At 38.1% G+C, this 16,947-nt stretch overlaps 1 protein-coding gene across 6 annotated transcripts in view; it reads left to right on the top strand.

Moving 5' to 3' along the window:
• The window catches only part of SLC44A1 (solute carrier family 44 member 1), a 214,451-nt gene that overhangs the window by 35,488 nt on the left and 162,016 nt on the right, over positions 1–16,947 (top strand). For all 6 annotated transcript variants that reach the window (XR_003432562.1, XM_027105319.1, XM_027105321.1 and 3 more), the window contains exon 2: positions 16,314–16,403. Coding sequence is in view for 5 of the 6 variants with exons in the window: in XM_027105319.1 (XP_026961120.1) it covers positions 16,314–16,403 (90 nt within the window). In the remaining variant the exon portion in view is untranslated. The remainder of the gene's footprint in view (positions 1–16,313; positions 16,404–16,947) is intronic.

Here is a 16,947-nt window from a genome sequence, read left to right as displayed (position 1 = left end):
GCAGTGGTGCATGTGTTTTTCTGTCTCTGCATATTTATATTCTCATCTCTGTTTTTTCTTCTCCCTTTGATACTGTTCAATTACTATTGACAGTTTTCATAAGTGAAAGCACAAAAGCTTGTGTCTAGACAGTGATAAGGTGACCTAAGTGATATTTATAGTACGCCAGCAGGCCACAGATGGGTCTCATTGTGGCCAAGGAGCCATGGTATTGTCAGGATTGGAAGCGGCAAAGTATGGAGCCTTGGAGTCCTATCTCATGTTGGATGGAGGGATTCTATCAGGGGCTTGCACTTTTATTCCACAATGGATTACTAGCTGGTCATTTTGTAACCCAGTCTTAAATGTACCGTCTTAGAATAGGTTGTTTCTTTGTGATCCTATCTGTAGTTCTAATAGAAGATTGGTTTATTATAAGGTCGACTTTGTGTAAAGAAACAGGATTTAACTGGATTTCAGAGAAGTGGCTATCTACTGAAGATGGGAGCAGTGTTGTTAGAAGTTGTATAGTTGTTTGAAGCCTGTGATTGAGAATCATTGTTTTGGGCAGTACAGAAAGAACCAATTGACATAGAGATGGGAATAAAGGTGTGGAGAGAGAGGAAAAAAAAGTAGTTACTCTTAAGGGGTTAATAAATAATTAATCTTAAGAGAAAAGTAGCTTTAACAACCACATAGAGGACTGACTGATGGGAAAGATAGTTTGCCAGAACTGGATACAAACCAGTTAAGATATAAATGACATCTGCCTCAGCTTGAGACTTGGCTTTGGAGGTGGACAAAAATGGTTTCTTCTGAGTGGGATATTTTAATGACTCATTGGGCATGGAGATTTACAGATGCTCATGTTTTCATAGCATTTATTTATTCAAGGTTGGTCCATTAACATTCATTATTCTTGGTTGATTTTTTTTTTTTAAACAGCAAGTTTAGTATCTGTCATTTATAGGGCTATTAATTTGATGATTCCGTGTTCCTCCTCACTTATTTGGCAGTTTCTAGTCTTTGTGTGAGTTTTCTTTAATCACTTTAGGTCTTTAACTGGTTTTCCTTAATTCTGCTTCTCCTGGAAACCTTTGCTGATTGTGAAACCATTGTATCTCAGGATTGGAAGGGACTGCAATAGTTTTCTAATCCAACAGTTAATTTAATGCTTGATTCCCTTGTATTGTTCTTTTCCATTTCAGACTTAAATAACTGATATCTTGATTTTGAGTAGCTGGATTTACCTAGAAGTAGGATTTGGGGGCTTCGTGACAGCATAACATTAATAGACCCAGTAGTCATTTGGAGATAACCAATTGGCCATACTTTCGGGTGGCTGAGGGCCAGCTGGTTATCTGATGATGAAATATTGGCACCATCCAGTGGCTACTACTACAGGGTACTCCGACCTTTAATTTTAAACCCCCGGCTGGGGATGGGAATGTAGTTGGATTTAGGATCCAGAGTCTAGGGCCAGGCTAAACCTAGGACTCATGCTCCTAGGGCTTTCTCCATGATTCTGATCTATTCACGCACAGGGAGAGGATGTTGGTTGGTGGTAGGATAGACCCAGCCTCTTTTCTTTCAAAGTTAGTTGGCTAAGGCCAGTCTGCAGTTCAGGGAGCTGCCTATTTGTAAATTATGCTGAAATGCTGGGAAACATTCTCTAGAAGGATTCTAAATTATAGCTCTTTAATATTTTCTGCTTATAGAATTTGAATGCAGGGTCCTTGGTGTGGTTCAGGTTTTACCAGGCTGAACCTGGAAGCTTGGCCAAGTATTGTGTTTAGAATTCACCAAGCCCTGGGGCTTTGGAGGTTCAGAAACTTGATTTTGCTAGTATGTTAAGAGTAGATCCTTTCGTTGATAGTAGACTCATGTAAACCAAAGTCTTAGGACACGTGGATCGACTCAGGAGGCTAATTTATTAAACTGACATACAAACCAGAGGATTTTTGTCAGCTTAGCTAGTATTAAGGTAAAGCCAAATTATTATTTAAGAAGTATCATATTTATTCCTAATAGAAAAGTCGTGTGGTTATTAAAAAATCTAATGAACATGTATAAGTAGAGAGTCCTTTCTGACCCCACCTCATGAGATAACAATTGTTCACAGCTTAGTCTATATATATTCTTCCAGACTCTCTGCATATACAATAACCTCTATTGCTCCACTGCTTTATTTTCTATAGCTCTGTAGTTATGTTATGCACACTGCTTGTCAACTTGTGGGAAGCCAGAGGACAGTGAGAAGGTCGCCTAACGTCATGGAATCAGATGAAGGGGAGTAGGCTGGATGACTCACGGCACAGCAGCTCAGTATCCTGAATTGTCTATTCAGCATTCTAGAGTCTGCTGCCCTGGTACCCCCTTCCCCAAGACAGTTTGGAAGGACAGTGTCAAAGTGTATCTTTTAGACCGTTATTTCTCAGTGTAACTGGCCAATTACAGATCGTGGCACCTAAGAGGTGCTAAATAAATAGTAGCTGTGTGTGTACCTTCCCTGTCTGGTCCCTTTTTTCTGACAAGTACATTCTTTCTGTAGCTGTGTTTATACCACAGTCTAGTTTTTGCCTTGGTGTGTGTGTTCTTTGGTCTCTTCAAAAGATGAATTTTCTCTCTCTACTTGGTCTATTTTACCTTTTATTTCAGTTTTCTGCAACCTTGTTTCTCTTTTCCCCTTATGCTACCTACAAAGGAATTGAACTATTACATGAAAATCAGCACTTTATCTAGTAATTCTTGTAACTTCTGATTTCTCAGAAAAATGTTTGCTTTCATCAGATTTCATTGTTACCCAACTCTTTACCTTAGTTAAATTGTTCTGTTTTATCTTGTCTACCTAATGGAACTGTATTAAAAGTGTTCGCATGGAGTCTATAATGAAATCAGTAGAACTCCATATGTGAGTGGCCAGAATGACCCCCTTTTCACATGATTTTTCTTATACATATAACAACTTTATTGATGTAATTCATATACCATACAATTTACCCATCTAAAGTGTACTATTCAATGGTTTTGAGTATGTTCACCAAGGTTTGATCATGACTACAGTCAATTTTAGAACATTTTCATCATCCCCCAAAGAAACCCCATAGCCATTAGCAGTCATTCCCCATTTCCCCTTAACTCCCATCCAATCCTAGGCACACACTAATCTATTTTCTGTTTCTACAGATTTACCTATTCTGGACATTTCATATAAATAGAATTATATAATATGTCCACTTTGGCTTCTTTCACTTATAAAGTTTTCAAGGTTCATCCATGTTGTAGTATTGTATCACTACTTCATTCCTTTTTAATCCAAAATGTATATTCCATGCTATGGATCTACCACATTGTATGTATCTGTTCATCAGTTGATGGGCATTTGTATGTGCTTTCCTAATAGCAAAGTAGCATTTTAAGTACTATTACTCTTGAAATCCAAACAAGTGTTATGCAAAATATAGATGGAAGTTACAGAAGGCTAGGAAGAAACAACAGTTTGTTTCCACTGGTTAAACACCACTGCAGGTGTTTTCTTCAAATATCAACAGTAATATTTGGACATTATTTTTGAAATCAAAATACAAAATATGTTAATAATATCTTATTCTTGGTTATGTCCTATAATTTTCCTGTAAGAAGAAATATTAACCATGCAAAACATCAGTTTATATAAAATAAGCCACAGAATTTACTATAGTATTTTTGCTGTGCGTTTGACCCTTGAAACAACATGGGTTTGAACTGCGTGGGTCCACTTATTTGCAGATATTTTTCAACAGTAAATACCACAGTTCTACATGATCCGTGGGTGGTTGAATTCTCAGATACAGAACCTCGGATAGGGATCCACATAACCTCAAATATGGATCCACGTAACCACAGATATGGGGGGGCTGACTATAAAGTTATATGCAGATTTTTGACTACATGGGGATAGGTGTCCCTAACCTTTGCATTGTGCAAGGGTCAACAGTAATTCTTATGCCTCTCATTTTCCTCTTTTCCTCCTCCCTTCCAATACCCATCTATCCACAGTGTCCATACAGGATATATATTTTTTTAATTTTTAAAAATCTTTAATTTTTTTATTAACATGTAGTTAATTTACAATGCTGTCTTAATTTCTGCTGTACAGCAAAGTGACTCAGTTATACATATACGTATTCTTTTTTTTTTTTTTTTTTTTTTTTTTTGCTGTACGCAGGCCTCTCACTGCTATGGCCTCTCCCGTTGCGGAGCACAGGCTCCGGACGCGCAGGCTCAGTGGCCATGGCTCACGGGCCCAGCCGCTCCGCAGCATGTGGGATCTTCCCGGACCGGGGCACGAACCCGTGTCCCCTGCATCGGCAGGCGGACTCTCAACCACTGCGCCACCAGGGAAGCCCCGTATTCTTTTTTATATTCTTTTCCATTATGGTTTATCACAGGATACTGAATATAGTTCCCTGTGCTATACAGTAGGACCTTGTTGTTTATCCATTCTATATGTAATAGTTTGCATCTGCTAATCACGAACTCCCAGTCCATTCCACCCCTCCCCACCCTTGGCAACCACAAATCTGTTCCTTATGTCCACACAAGATATGTTAACCGTAGTAAGCAAGGCCGAGGGGTGATCGTGGGCCTTAGGGCCCAACTACTTGCTTCACATCCCTGCTTTTTTAGTGCTTATTGGCTGTATGACTTGGGCAATTTACTTAACCCCTCTTTGTCTAGTTTTATCAGCAGAAAACTGGGAATAATATAATAGGATCGACCTTACTGGCTTGTGAAAATTAAATGAGTTAATATGGATAAAGTGTCTGGCACATGGCTTATGCTCACTGATACTAGCTATAGTCTGCATTTAGTGTTACAGTCATTAAGTACTCCAGATGAAACAGATTATTTTGGTAATCTTCTTAAGGTTGATCCATGACCTTTTTCTACCTTCAATAACATACATTTTTGTCTATCATTTCAGCAACCCTCACATGTGAACTCAAATGAATTGTTTATTTATAGAAGGGAGGAAAGACAAGGTAAAACCTAGAGATGAGGAAGGTAAATTAGCAAGAGAACAGTAGAAAGGTGAAAGTAAACTAATGGGCTCTCGGAGTCCCAGCCTAGTTCTTCTCAGGTGGAACAATTATTTATTGAATGAATGGACTTTTTTTTAATAATTTGGTTAACTGTGGTTTTAGGATTGATGTTTTCTTCAACTCCCTTAAAAAATTTGTGATAGAAGAAGTCATTTCAGTCGCTCTTATTGTGTTATCATTTGAAAGTTACTATTTGTTTCTTATGTTTACCTCGATTATCTATAAAACTGTGCACTCAATTTCTCCCGGTTGTATTTCCTTTACAACTCATTTTTCACTTTCCAAGCACACATTTTAGAATGTATACAATATGGGAGCAGTTTTAAAATGTTTGAGATGATTGTTTGAGAGAATTCACTCTTTAAGATGATTCCTAGGGAGATTTTTCTCATAGCTCTTTGGGAAAGGATGTTAACAAACGGTTTAGGACCTGGTCTAGCCAGCAGCTTTACTTTAATCCTGAAAACAACAGTGGATGGTGTAGGGAGAATCATCTTTACCTTAGAATTGGGAAGATCGTGTCAGCTGATCATACTCCTATTTGGAAGAGGAGCTATGATTCACACCCAAGTATGTGTTCCTCCCTCCCACTACACTGGTGATTTCCTCTCTAATGTTTATTAGAGTGTATTACCTCTCTGACATTGCCAGTTCTGCATTTTTCAGGAGAAATCTTGCTCTTGCCTAGGTGATTATCAGCATATGGCTTTCTAGTGAAGTTTGAAATGTTCTGATCTCCTGTCAATAAGTGTCAGATAGAATGACCTGAATATATTCTGGTAGTTTTCATTGTGCATCTATTTATAGCTGACACTATACTGAGGAAGTAGAAAAAGCATGATCTGAAGAAATGGGAGCTAATATTCCTCTTTTTTTGATATTTCTTCCATAATTAAATAGCATTAATAGAAATCAAAATGAGAAAAATGCATTATAAGTCTAACTATTTAAAATCTGCACTATCCTCTTCTAATGCTTTTACATTTGCATATACTATTTTACAAATTGTGTCACTGGAGCGTGGCATAATTTCATACCATGTTTTTGAACACAGCTTTTTATCATTATCATTTTATATGTTACTGTGCAAAGTCTTCATAATTACCCTTATGATTGCTTAATATTCCATTCTCATTTTTAATTATTTTCTATTATAGATAGTTAATTTCTAATTTTTTCTCATAATATCACTATATTGGACATCTCACGTGCAGCTATTTTAATGTTTTAGATGATTTCTTTGGGTTTTTTAAATGTATCACCAAATTACTTTCCAAAGTGTCAAACCAATGTACATTGCGTTCAGTTTCAGCATAGTCTTTTTTTTTTAATTGAAGTGTAGTTGATGTACAATATTAAATAAGTTACAGGTGTATAATATAGTGATTCACAATTTTTAAAGGTTGTACTCCATTTATAGTTATTGTAAAATGTTGGCTGTATTCCCTGTGTTGTGCAATATATACTTGTAGCTTATTTTATACCTAATGGTTGGTTCCTCTTAATCCCCTACCCCTATATTACCCCTCCCCCATCCCTCTCCCCACGGGTAACCACTAGTTTGTTCTCTATATCTGTGAGTCTGCTTCTTTTTTGTTACATTTACTAGTTTGTTGTATTTTTTTAGATTCCACATATAAGTGATATCAGTATCTGTCTGATATATTTCATTTAGCATTAATACCCTCCACGTCCATCCATGTTTTTGCAAATGGCAAGGTTTCATTCTTTTTTATGAGTTTCAGCATAGTCTTAAACAGTGCTACCAGCCTTTACTTCTGAAAGTGTTTTTCAGTGGGAGCATCAATCCTAACCATGAACCCTTACGCTCTGGTTTCCAGAAATGTATTGTGAGAGAGGTTGGCACTGTCTGTATTCACGTCTCCCAGTCACTGTGTGACCAGATACATTTTGGAGAGTCTCACAGTAAGGTCTCAGAGAAGTCCTGCTCAAAAGACTAGATTTCATTAACTAGCATTTCCAAAACGTAGTTAAATCTGGAATTTATTTTTCTTACAGAACCTACTGACCAACATCTTTGGGAAATGTTATACTTTACAATATCTGTGGGAAAAGGAGCCAGCCTGTGATGCAATAGAATGCTTTTTAAGGAAATGGTCTCATGCAGGAGAGGCAGTGAGGATGTTTGCTCTAACATTATGCTACTTGAATGGTAAAAGACCTCACCTTGTTCGTTCATCCATTAAATAAATTTGCTGAGAGCCTATTATGGGCTAGACACTGTTCATCTACTGGGGATATAGCAGTGAATAAAACCCAACAAGTCCCTGCCCGAAGTAGGCAGTAAGGTAGGAAGAATGGCCATTATATGTTCAGCCACTTAGGGTAAGATTCTACTTTCATGTGGAATAGGCTTTCACTTGAAGAATATTAAGTACTTACTGATCCCTGATTTAAACAAAAAATAGAAACATTATCCTTACCCTCAAAAAGTTCGTAATCTACTGGGGAAGCAAATAATTATAATGTGAAATAATAATTACGGTGATGGTGGTGTGTACACAGTGTGTTATAGGAACACGAAAGGAATGTAATCTATATTTTTGTAAATTATTTAACTGTGATAAGTATTTGTTCCCTTGAGAGTTCTTAGGCACTGCCACAGAACTGAACATATATTTATTTCTGTGCACAATTGCTATGGACTAAAAACTCTTCATTGGCAAAGATGAGATCTAATTTTGATTTAAGACATAAACTTACTCATTTCCACTCACCTCTTAGCTATGTATATGATCAGTGTAGTCTTCATGTTTCTTCTCCATAAGTCATCATTGTCTTCATAAGTCAGTTCTTAGCCATTCCATCAAGGAAAGGAAGCAAGATTGGAATGACAGTCCTCTTTTGAGTACCTATGAATTCCTGCTTTAAAAGAAAGGGTTACAGTATAGCAAGAAAAGTCAGTAAATCCGTTAGCTATATGGAAACTGGCTGTACTGTAGCAGGTTGGAGGTGCAAAGTACAATTCTGGTCCTTTCAGTCTGCCCTTGGTGTCACCAAGTACTGAAGATGTTCTGACACTTGTAGGATGTGATGGGGGGAATGAAGCCCATGAAAACTGTATAATTAGAATAAAACCAAATAGTAATTTTAAATTAAAAACATTGCTTACAAATGATTCAGAAGAAAGGCACGTTAGAAATACTATTAGAGGATTACAGATAAGGCTTATCTGTATAACTTTGATCATGTTTCATTGGTCATGGAGGTAAAAGATGCTATTAGCTATGTTGCAGGACAGGAGGAACGTGGCCTCTGCCCAGTAATTATCATGTGCTTGCGTGCAAGAAAGACAGCCCCTGAGAAGTCTGATGGAAGAAGGACAACTCTAACAGACCCACAGTTATTTTTTTTAGGGCATTCAGGGAAAGAATGAAGTCATAGGCAACATATCTCCCATGATCTTTCTGTCACTGTGTAAATACATAACTCAGAGCAGCTCTAGTTGCCATTTCCCCCTTTTTTCCTTAAATAGATGAATGTTTGTGATTTAGCATAAAGTTCATGAACTAAGAGAAACAGTTGGACACAGATGCCTGTATCTTTCCACTCAATGTATCTTATTACCTTTAACTGCCTGTTAAAATCACGGCTCTTATTTTTACCTTGCAAATATGAATTGCCATCGCCAAGCTTAGCGAATGAAATGGGCTACTTGCGGCAACTGTAAGGAGTTATGCACTCCAAATCCTTGAGAGAGCTTTCCCAAGGACGGGCAACGTCTTTCAGAATCCTATTACAAGATTTTAGTTTCAGGTGCTATGGACAGAAAGTTGAAAGCCTCCATGTTTTACTGCTACCCAACTTCATCAGATCTGCTCACTCTATTCAGGAGTGTGGCAAATATGATACACATCAGCTCTTTTATTCTTTTGTTACTACTCTGCACAAATAAAAGCATTTTGGGGAATTTAATGAACCAGTATGTCCTTGGAGGGAGCTTTGAAGATTTGGAGTGTATGACTGTTTGTCTTGAATATTGGAGGTTTTTGTGTAAAACAGATGGGCATGAACAAAATGACGTCCTCACAGATAGCCCAGTGCTTGCGACATATGTACTTACTTAGATCGCAAATGTCTGTAGCGGTGACCTTGGAGATGCATCCAGTGACTGCTTTAGAGGCTTTCTAGTTGTGCCACGGAGTAGCTGGGAAATGAAAACTAAAGTAGAGCCGCTGGACAGGGTACTAGGTAAAGACAGTTGTACTAGGTAAATGACAGGGAGCCTGTAGTTCTTTAGCCCATCAGAAATTCCAATTTATAGCAACTCTGGATGTATGCGACAAGATAGTACTTAACTCAGTATTAGTAGGAATCTCACCAATGACATCAACATGAAAATATTATTCTAGTAGCTTAGTTGAATATAGCCCTGCACTAATTGTTCCAGAAAACAAAGGAAGATACGTTTTCTCTTTTCCAAAACTGAAAGGCTCCTTTCTAACTGGAGCAGCCATAAAATGTAGTACAGAGAAATCTAATGGGTACAAAGTGAGGAAAATGGCTGATTTTTGTTTTTTTAAACCAACTTAATGTTCTGTTTGTTTACTACTAAACATTTCTGAGTGGAATAATTCTTATTTGGCAGTCAATATTTCCCCATCATAGGTAGCGAGAATTTTTAGTATGTTTTGGGCACAAAAACACATTCTATTTTAGACAACAGAGGATCATTTTTTAGTGTTTGCTTCAGAAGTTTATGAGGTAATTTCAATAAATCTTGCAAATGTTTGCTTAATGGTTCCCTATCTCTATTCCTGCAGTACTTTTTACACATCTCTATTTTGGCATCACTCACATTATCAGTCCTTAGTTTGCCTGTCTTGCTAAACTAGAGCTCTGTAAGGGTAGGGGCTATTGTACATGGCTTTGGATCTCAGGTTCTTTGTGTGGTGCTCAGTATTTATTTGAAAAACCAACAGAATGCTTAAGAGTATTACCTGACAAATTAAGTAACTTCTTAGTATAACTGACAATACCATTTTTTTTAAGCACATTTTTCATTATTTTCAAACCATGTTTACAAAAATCTGGTGTATCAAGGAAAGACTCATAGCATTAGGTAATACTGTTACTAGATTACGATAAGAATCTTTTGGGAATCTTTGTACATCTGTCTTAATTAGGAGAGAGTCATACAGACAGTATGCAGAGCATAGAAAGAGGGCAGGGAGCATTTAATCTTTGCCATTAGGTATTGCCTAGATCTTCTGACTTCTTGGATTTTGGACCCTACTTGTTTCCATATTTGAGACCTAGCTGACTCTTTCTGTCTTAACTCTGGATTGTTGCTGTTGCCTCTCTGATCCTTTTATATCTTCCTGATCCAGCCAGCCCTGCCTACTTCTGTGAACTAGATTCACATCTGCCAGACCTTTTCCTACCTGATTTGTTCCCTGGCTTGGCCCACACTGCCAGCCCTATTACTGCTGATGCCCTCCAGTGATGCCTGATTTGACTAACTGATTGTAACATATCACTTGTCAAAATCTTTGTGTGTGACTATTATCTAAAAAAACAGTTACTCAACAACTGTGTCTTCATTAGGAACAACATGGAAATTTTATTTTATTTAATTAATTAATTTATTTATTATTTTATTTTTGGCTGCGTTGGCTCCTGGCCGCTGCGCGCTGGCCTTCTCCAGCTGCGGTGAGCGGGGCTGCTCTTTGCTGCGGTGCATGGGCCTCCCATTGCAGTGTCCACCCCCGTTGCGGAGCACGGGCTCTAGGCGCCCGGCCTTCTGTAGTTGTGGCATGTGGGCTCAGCAGCCGTGGCTCGCGGGCTCCAGAGCGCAGGCTCAGCAGTTGTGGCTCACAGGCTCAGGTGCTCTGCGGCATGTGGGATCCTCCCGGACCAGGGACCAAACCCGTGTCCCTTGCATTGGCAGGCCGATTCCCAACCACTGCACCACCTGGGAATTCCCAACATGGAAATTTAAGACAAAACGTTTTATAGGTTTATTTCCTAAAAAAATACACACCTCTTTCGTATCAAATTCACCAGAAGGTCTTGGTTTTAGCTATTAGGGTTCATAGTGAATGTGAAGTCTAGGATATATATAGTTGCCTGTACTATGACTTCTGTAAGATACTATGGAAAAAAAAAATTTTTTAAATCTATGATGTAGAAAATGTAGGAAGGAATGTGAAGATGTTAAATATTGTTCCTCCCTAACTTTAAGGATATGAATATAATACAAACATAAGGCATACATCAGCTGTGTCTGACTTAGATTTATTTTTTATGGTCTAATACTAACATTAAAAATTGTAATTCTGCTTTCTAGGTTATTAATCTTGTAGAGTGTGCAAGAAGACTAATGAGAATGTTGTTATACACATATATTCACACACTTATTTTTAAAATACTTTATTATGGAAAATTTCAAAACTTCATTTTACAAGTCTTTATTTCTTTGTGTATATCCAAGTTTGTGTCGTATCATATTCTTTCGGCCTGAAGAGCATTAACATTTTTTGTACTTCGGGTTTGCTGCTGATAAATTCTCTTAGGTTTTCATTGAAAAAGTCTTCATTTCTGAGAGACATTTTCTCTGGGTATAGAATTCTGAGTTAATAATGTTTTTGTTTTTCTTTTTAATTCTTTCAGTAATTTAAAGATGTCATTCCATGGTTTTTTGCTTTGCATAGTTTCTGATAAGAAGTTTGCGTCATCGTTGCTTCTCTGATTATAGTGTGCCTTTTCCTCCCTCTTGCTGCCATCAAGATTATGTCTTTATACTTGGTTTTCAACATTTTGGATATAGTTTGTGTAGGATGTGTTTGTGTGTGTGTATGCAGGCATGTGTGTGTTGTATTTATTCTGCTTGGGATTCTCTTAGCTTCTTGGATCTGTGCTTTGATTTCTTTTGTTGTTTTTGGAAAATTCTCAGTCATTATTTCTTTATTCATTCCCTATGCTCCCTTTAATCTTCTTTTGGGATTCCAATTACACATATGTTAGACCGTTTGCTATTATCCTGTAGTTCTTGGATGTTCCGTTCTGGGTTAATTTTCATTCTCTTTTTCTTTGTGTTTCACTTTGGGTAATTTCTATTGACCTATCCTTGAATTTATCGATTCTTTCCTTGGCAGTGTCTAGTCTACTGATGAGCCAGACAAAGGCATTCTTCATCTCTGTTACCATGTTTTTTTTTTTTTTTTTTTTTTTTGCGGTACACGGGCCTCCCAATGCTGTGGCCTCTCCCGTTGCGGAGCACAGGCTCCGGACGCGCAGGCTCAGCGGCCATGGCTCACGGGTCCAGCCGCTCCGCAGCATGTGGGATCCTCCCGGACCGGGGCACGAACCCGCATCCCCTGCATCAGCAGGCGGACTCTCAACCACTGCGCCACCAGGGAAGCCCTACCATGGTTTTTTATTTTTAGCATTTTCTTAACTCTTTCTTATAGTTTCCATCTCTCTGCTAGAGTTTGAGGACTCAGGTTTCAGTAATGAATTTTCCACTTATTTTCTTTGAACCTTGGTTTTCTCTTTTACAGAGCAGCAAAACTGGGAATATATAATAACAACTAACAGAATTGTTTTGAAGATCAAAACAATTGATCTTGGGCAAGTCAGGCAAGTCCCTTCCTTTCCTTTCCCTAGGTCACTTAAAGGCATAGACTGTATGATTACTTTGGTCCTATTTAGTTCCTGAATTGTAAGATTCTGTGAATGGAAAGGGACCTAACATTGATTGACAGCCTTTATTAACCTCATGTAGAATTTGAGAAAGGGATAAAAATCACATTTAAAAAGTGCTTTTGCAAAACATTTTACTTTTGCTAAGTCTATGTGGATTTTAATTGGAAGAAACAGACAGCATTAAATCCAGTTACCACTTGGTTAAGTCTGTTAAAGAATCATTAAATTCTTTCAACTGTTGGGTTTCCTGACTTGCTTGAAAAATTTCATGGCTCATAAAACATCTCTCTTTTTCGCTGTGCCTATAGGATTTTAAATTATTGGGTTGGCTCCCAAATTTTGCTGTGTGAGGAAAAACTAATGGAGGTGTTTTTGCTCTTTACTGACTAGTGCAAAATGAATGATATTTTCATCAGATTTGGTTTTGTGGCCACAGACCTGGGTTCAAATCCTGGTTGCACAGTTGTGGAACCTTGGTCTGATTACTTAACTTTTTTTTTTTTTTGCTTTTTAAAATTTATTTATTTATTTTTGGCTGTGTTGGGTCTTCGTTTCTGTGTGAGGGCTTTCTCTAGTTGTGGCAAGCGGGGGCCACTCTTCATCGCGGTGCACAGGTCTCTCGCTATCGCGGCCTCTCTTGTTGCGGAGCACAGGCTCCAGACGCGCAGGCTCAGTAGTTGTGGCTCACGGGCCTAGTTGCTCCGCGGCATGTGGGATCTTTCCAGACCAGGGCTTGAACCCGTGTCCCCTGCATTAGCAGGCAGACTCTCAACCACTGCGCCACCAGGGAAGCCCCTGATTACTTAACTTTTGAGCCTGAGTTTCCTTAGCTGTGAAATAGGGATGATACATACATCAGAGAGCTATTTTGAAAGTAATGTGTATAAAGCTTTGGGTATAGTGCCTACTTAATAGTAATCAATAACTGAAAGCATTAAAAACAGTAGCTAAAATGAAAGATGCCACCATTAAGTCAGAATTTTAGTAATAGAAGGGGAAAAGGTGAATTTAATATTCTTTCTGTCCTTTTAGTGGAAAGGTCCACCTGGTAAAGGGATATTTTTACAATAGCGAGAAGGTTAACTGAAAAGTGAGTATTGACAAATAAGAATTATAACCAAGAATTAGTGCTTACTGTGTGACAGATGCTCACATTTAATCCTCAGAATAGCCTATGAGGTAAGCTGCCCCTCCTGGAGAAGCCTTTCTTTATCTGAGTGAGGTGACTACCTCCTTTTTTTGTATTCTTCTACTCCGTGTTGTACTCTGACTATGTTTTATAAATGTAACCCCTACCCCTTCTCCATTTCTCATCCCCAGTGAAAGGTTTTCTATGTATTTGGCCCAGAAGTGGCCCACAGTAAGTTGACTGTTGAGATATTGAATCTTTGTGTTTTTCTGGTCAAAATGAAATTCTACCTTCTTTATGTTATAGGTAAAAATTTAAGCATTAAAAGCTGAATGTTGGTCTGAAGTAAAAATACGAAGAAAATAGTTGTGGATAAAGAAAATGCTCAATCAGTCTGAGACTTGTCCGCACCCCCCTCCGCTGCCTTCCCCTAATACATACTGTTTGTTAAGATAAACAAATATAGTATTTCAAAGTAGCCATTGCTCTGGAAATCACCTTAGAGTAAATGTAATGAATTTCAAAGATGTGTCCAAGTTCTGTGTTTGTAAGTAATTTTACTATAATGGGTATTATTCAAGCTTGAAATTATTTAATACAAAGAAACATTCTTTATTCATACTATGAACAACTGTCTTCCAAAACACAGACCACAATGCGTGCATTCTTATTTGAATAACACAGGGAATAATGTCAAATTATTTTTGCAGTTTTTTTGTCATTGCACAAATTTTCACAAAACTGCATTCCTGACCATAGATTTTTAGAGTTGGAAGGAACCTAAGAGATTTAATCTCACTTCTTCCTGCCACCCAGGGAGATGAAGCGTTTTATCTAAAGTCATGTAGCTAACTAATGACAGAGCCAAGGAGAGGACAGAGTCCTTTATCCAGTTGCCATAGTGTTATATTCCTCTGGAAAACACTGCCTACTCGCTCTTGGTTTTTAATGCTAGTTAGAGCCTTGGCGTGAGGTTTTTCTCCATGACTAACTAGTGCTCTTTTGTTTTCTTGTGTGGGTGTCTGGGAACAAGCTATCAAGGGTGGTGGTTTTTGTTGTTGTTTGTGAAAAACTAACAGTGTATAAGACACTGAGGAAGGGAAAGGCATTTGTCTGGTTAGCATTTAGGGGTCAGGAAGGAGTGTTTGTAGCTCCAGCGCTTTGCCCTCAGTGTCCATAGGCAGGTATTTTAAAGTTGGATTTCATAACCTGGGGTCTGAATTCCCTAAACTTTTAAGAAAATTATGCAACTTAGTTATGCTTATCTCCTAAGAAAAGAATCTGTAGCTTTCATCAGGTTGTTAAAGTTAAAAACTGTTTTAGAAGGAGAGAAAGCTAAGCAAACCTGATTAAGAACTGGGTCTCCACTCTTGAACTCTACGTACTAATTATACTAGAGGGCTCTCTTATCTTCTTACCACACCTTGTGCTGCTGTCCTTTCCTACTGACAGGCCTTCTCCGGATAGCTTCCTGGACCTTGTCATGGAAGCCACTGGAGGCCCTGGCCTTCTTTTTGCAGGAACTTTTCCCATAAGTTTCCCAAGGCTACCTTCTCTCTCCCTTCTCTGCTTACTGTTTCCAGGAAAAAGTGTGAGACTCAGGGATTTTTGTTCATTAGAAAGCTCAAGAGTGTTATTTCAGTTACATTCTGGTTAAAGGGAATTTGTGAGCTGATTTGAGAACCTAAGACTATCGCTGTATGAAAAAAAAATGCATTCAATTCCAATCAATACTTTGCAAGTTAACTTTTAGAATGCCTTTAGCTTTTTAGTTAGGGAATCTTTGTGTTTGATCTAAAAACTCTTTACACTTTCTAAAAACAGAATGAAAATCTGTGGATGGTGGTTTAGGAGTTGCCCAGATCTGTCTGTAAAAGTGTTTTAATTTAGTTTTTTGTTCCTGAATTTTATTAGACTTAGAAGAGTCTACCCCTCAATAGGAATTCATAATTAAAGAGCTTCCTTCCTAGATGAGAACATGTAGAAAGCACGTTCTACATTTTTAAGTCTAGCCTCTGGACATACAAAGAAAAAGCTACCACCAAGATTGATGTTGGAAGAATTTGTTTGTTTATTAATTTAAAAAAGCCCTTACTAAGTATATACCATGAACCCTCAAGCATCATGTTGGACGCTGGGAAATGAGAAGTGGCCTCTTCCCTTGCAAAGTTCATGCTCTGCTAGGGGCACAGCTCAATCAATAATAATTCAGCATGCTAACTGCTCTAATAGAGGTACCAAAACAGCATTGGAATCAATCCTGGCCAGGAAGAAAGGTGGGTGTTAGGGTAAAATTCACAGAAAGGTGACAAATATTTGAGGTTCCTATTGAACTGAAAGGGTCAATAGGAATTTGTCAGGAAAAGAAGGGATCTAGGTATCGATGGCATGTTTGCACCTTCCTAACGTTAACTAAAATTCACATTTACCACTCTCTTTGTGTTTTCAATTAGAGCTCCAAACGAGAATGGAAGCCACTGGAGGACCGTTGTTGCACAGACATACCGTGGCTGCTGCTTTTTATCCTGTTCTGCATTGGGATGGTAAGAAACTCACAGAGCCTCAGAACCTGAACTCATGATCCGAGGGGATGACGGGGAGTTAGTTTAAAGAGGGAACTTGTTATTTATTTATTTATATCTGTAAATAAATAAATAATCCCTCTTGAATTGCTTACATCTGGAAGTCCTAGGATACCATTGAAGCAGGTTATTTTTCCCCATACAGTTAAGTGGTATTTGGTACCCCTTGACCTTTTTTTTTTTTTTTTTTGGTTTGCATGAAAACTGTGATCAAAATTAAGGAATAATTGAAACTCTATGTCTTTGACTAGCCCATTTCAGAAAGCCAGGTCATTTGACCAAAATATCCGTGAACTATGATCTTGATGGGATGGTGAGCAGAGCAATGGTCATGGGGTCAAGTCCTGAGTATTCATCCAACCCAGTCACACAAACCTGATGGTTATTTTTGTGCCATTCAGTTTCCTTTCAGGGACTTGGTGTTCTTTTGTATAAAATTAGAGGTTTTGCTAGATGATATCTACAGTGCTTCCAGTTCTGACATCTTTTAGTTCTTCCTAGAAGG

The sequence above is a fragment of the Aethalodelphis obliquidens genome, unplaced genomic scaffold, assembly GCF_003676395.1.
Source record: "Aethalodelphis obliquidens isolate GAN/ISIS:26980383/991018 unplaced genomic scaffold, ASM367639v1 scaffold7, whole genome shotgun sequence".
NCBI classification, from domain to species: domain Eukaryota; kingdom Metazoa; phylum Chordata; class Mammalia; order Artiodactyla; family Delphinidae; genus Aethalodelphis; species Aethalodelphis obliquidens.
This window is presented reverse-complemented; position numbering and strand designations above follow the sequence as displayed.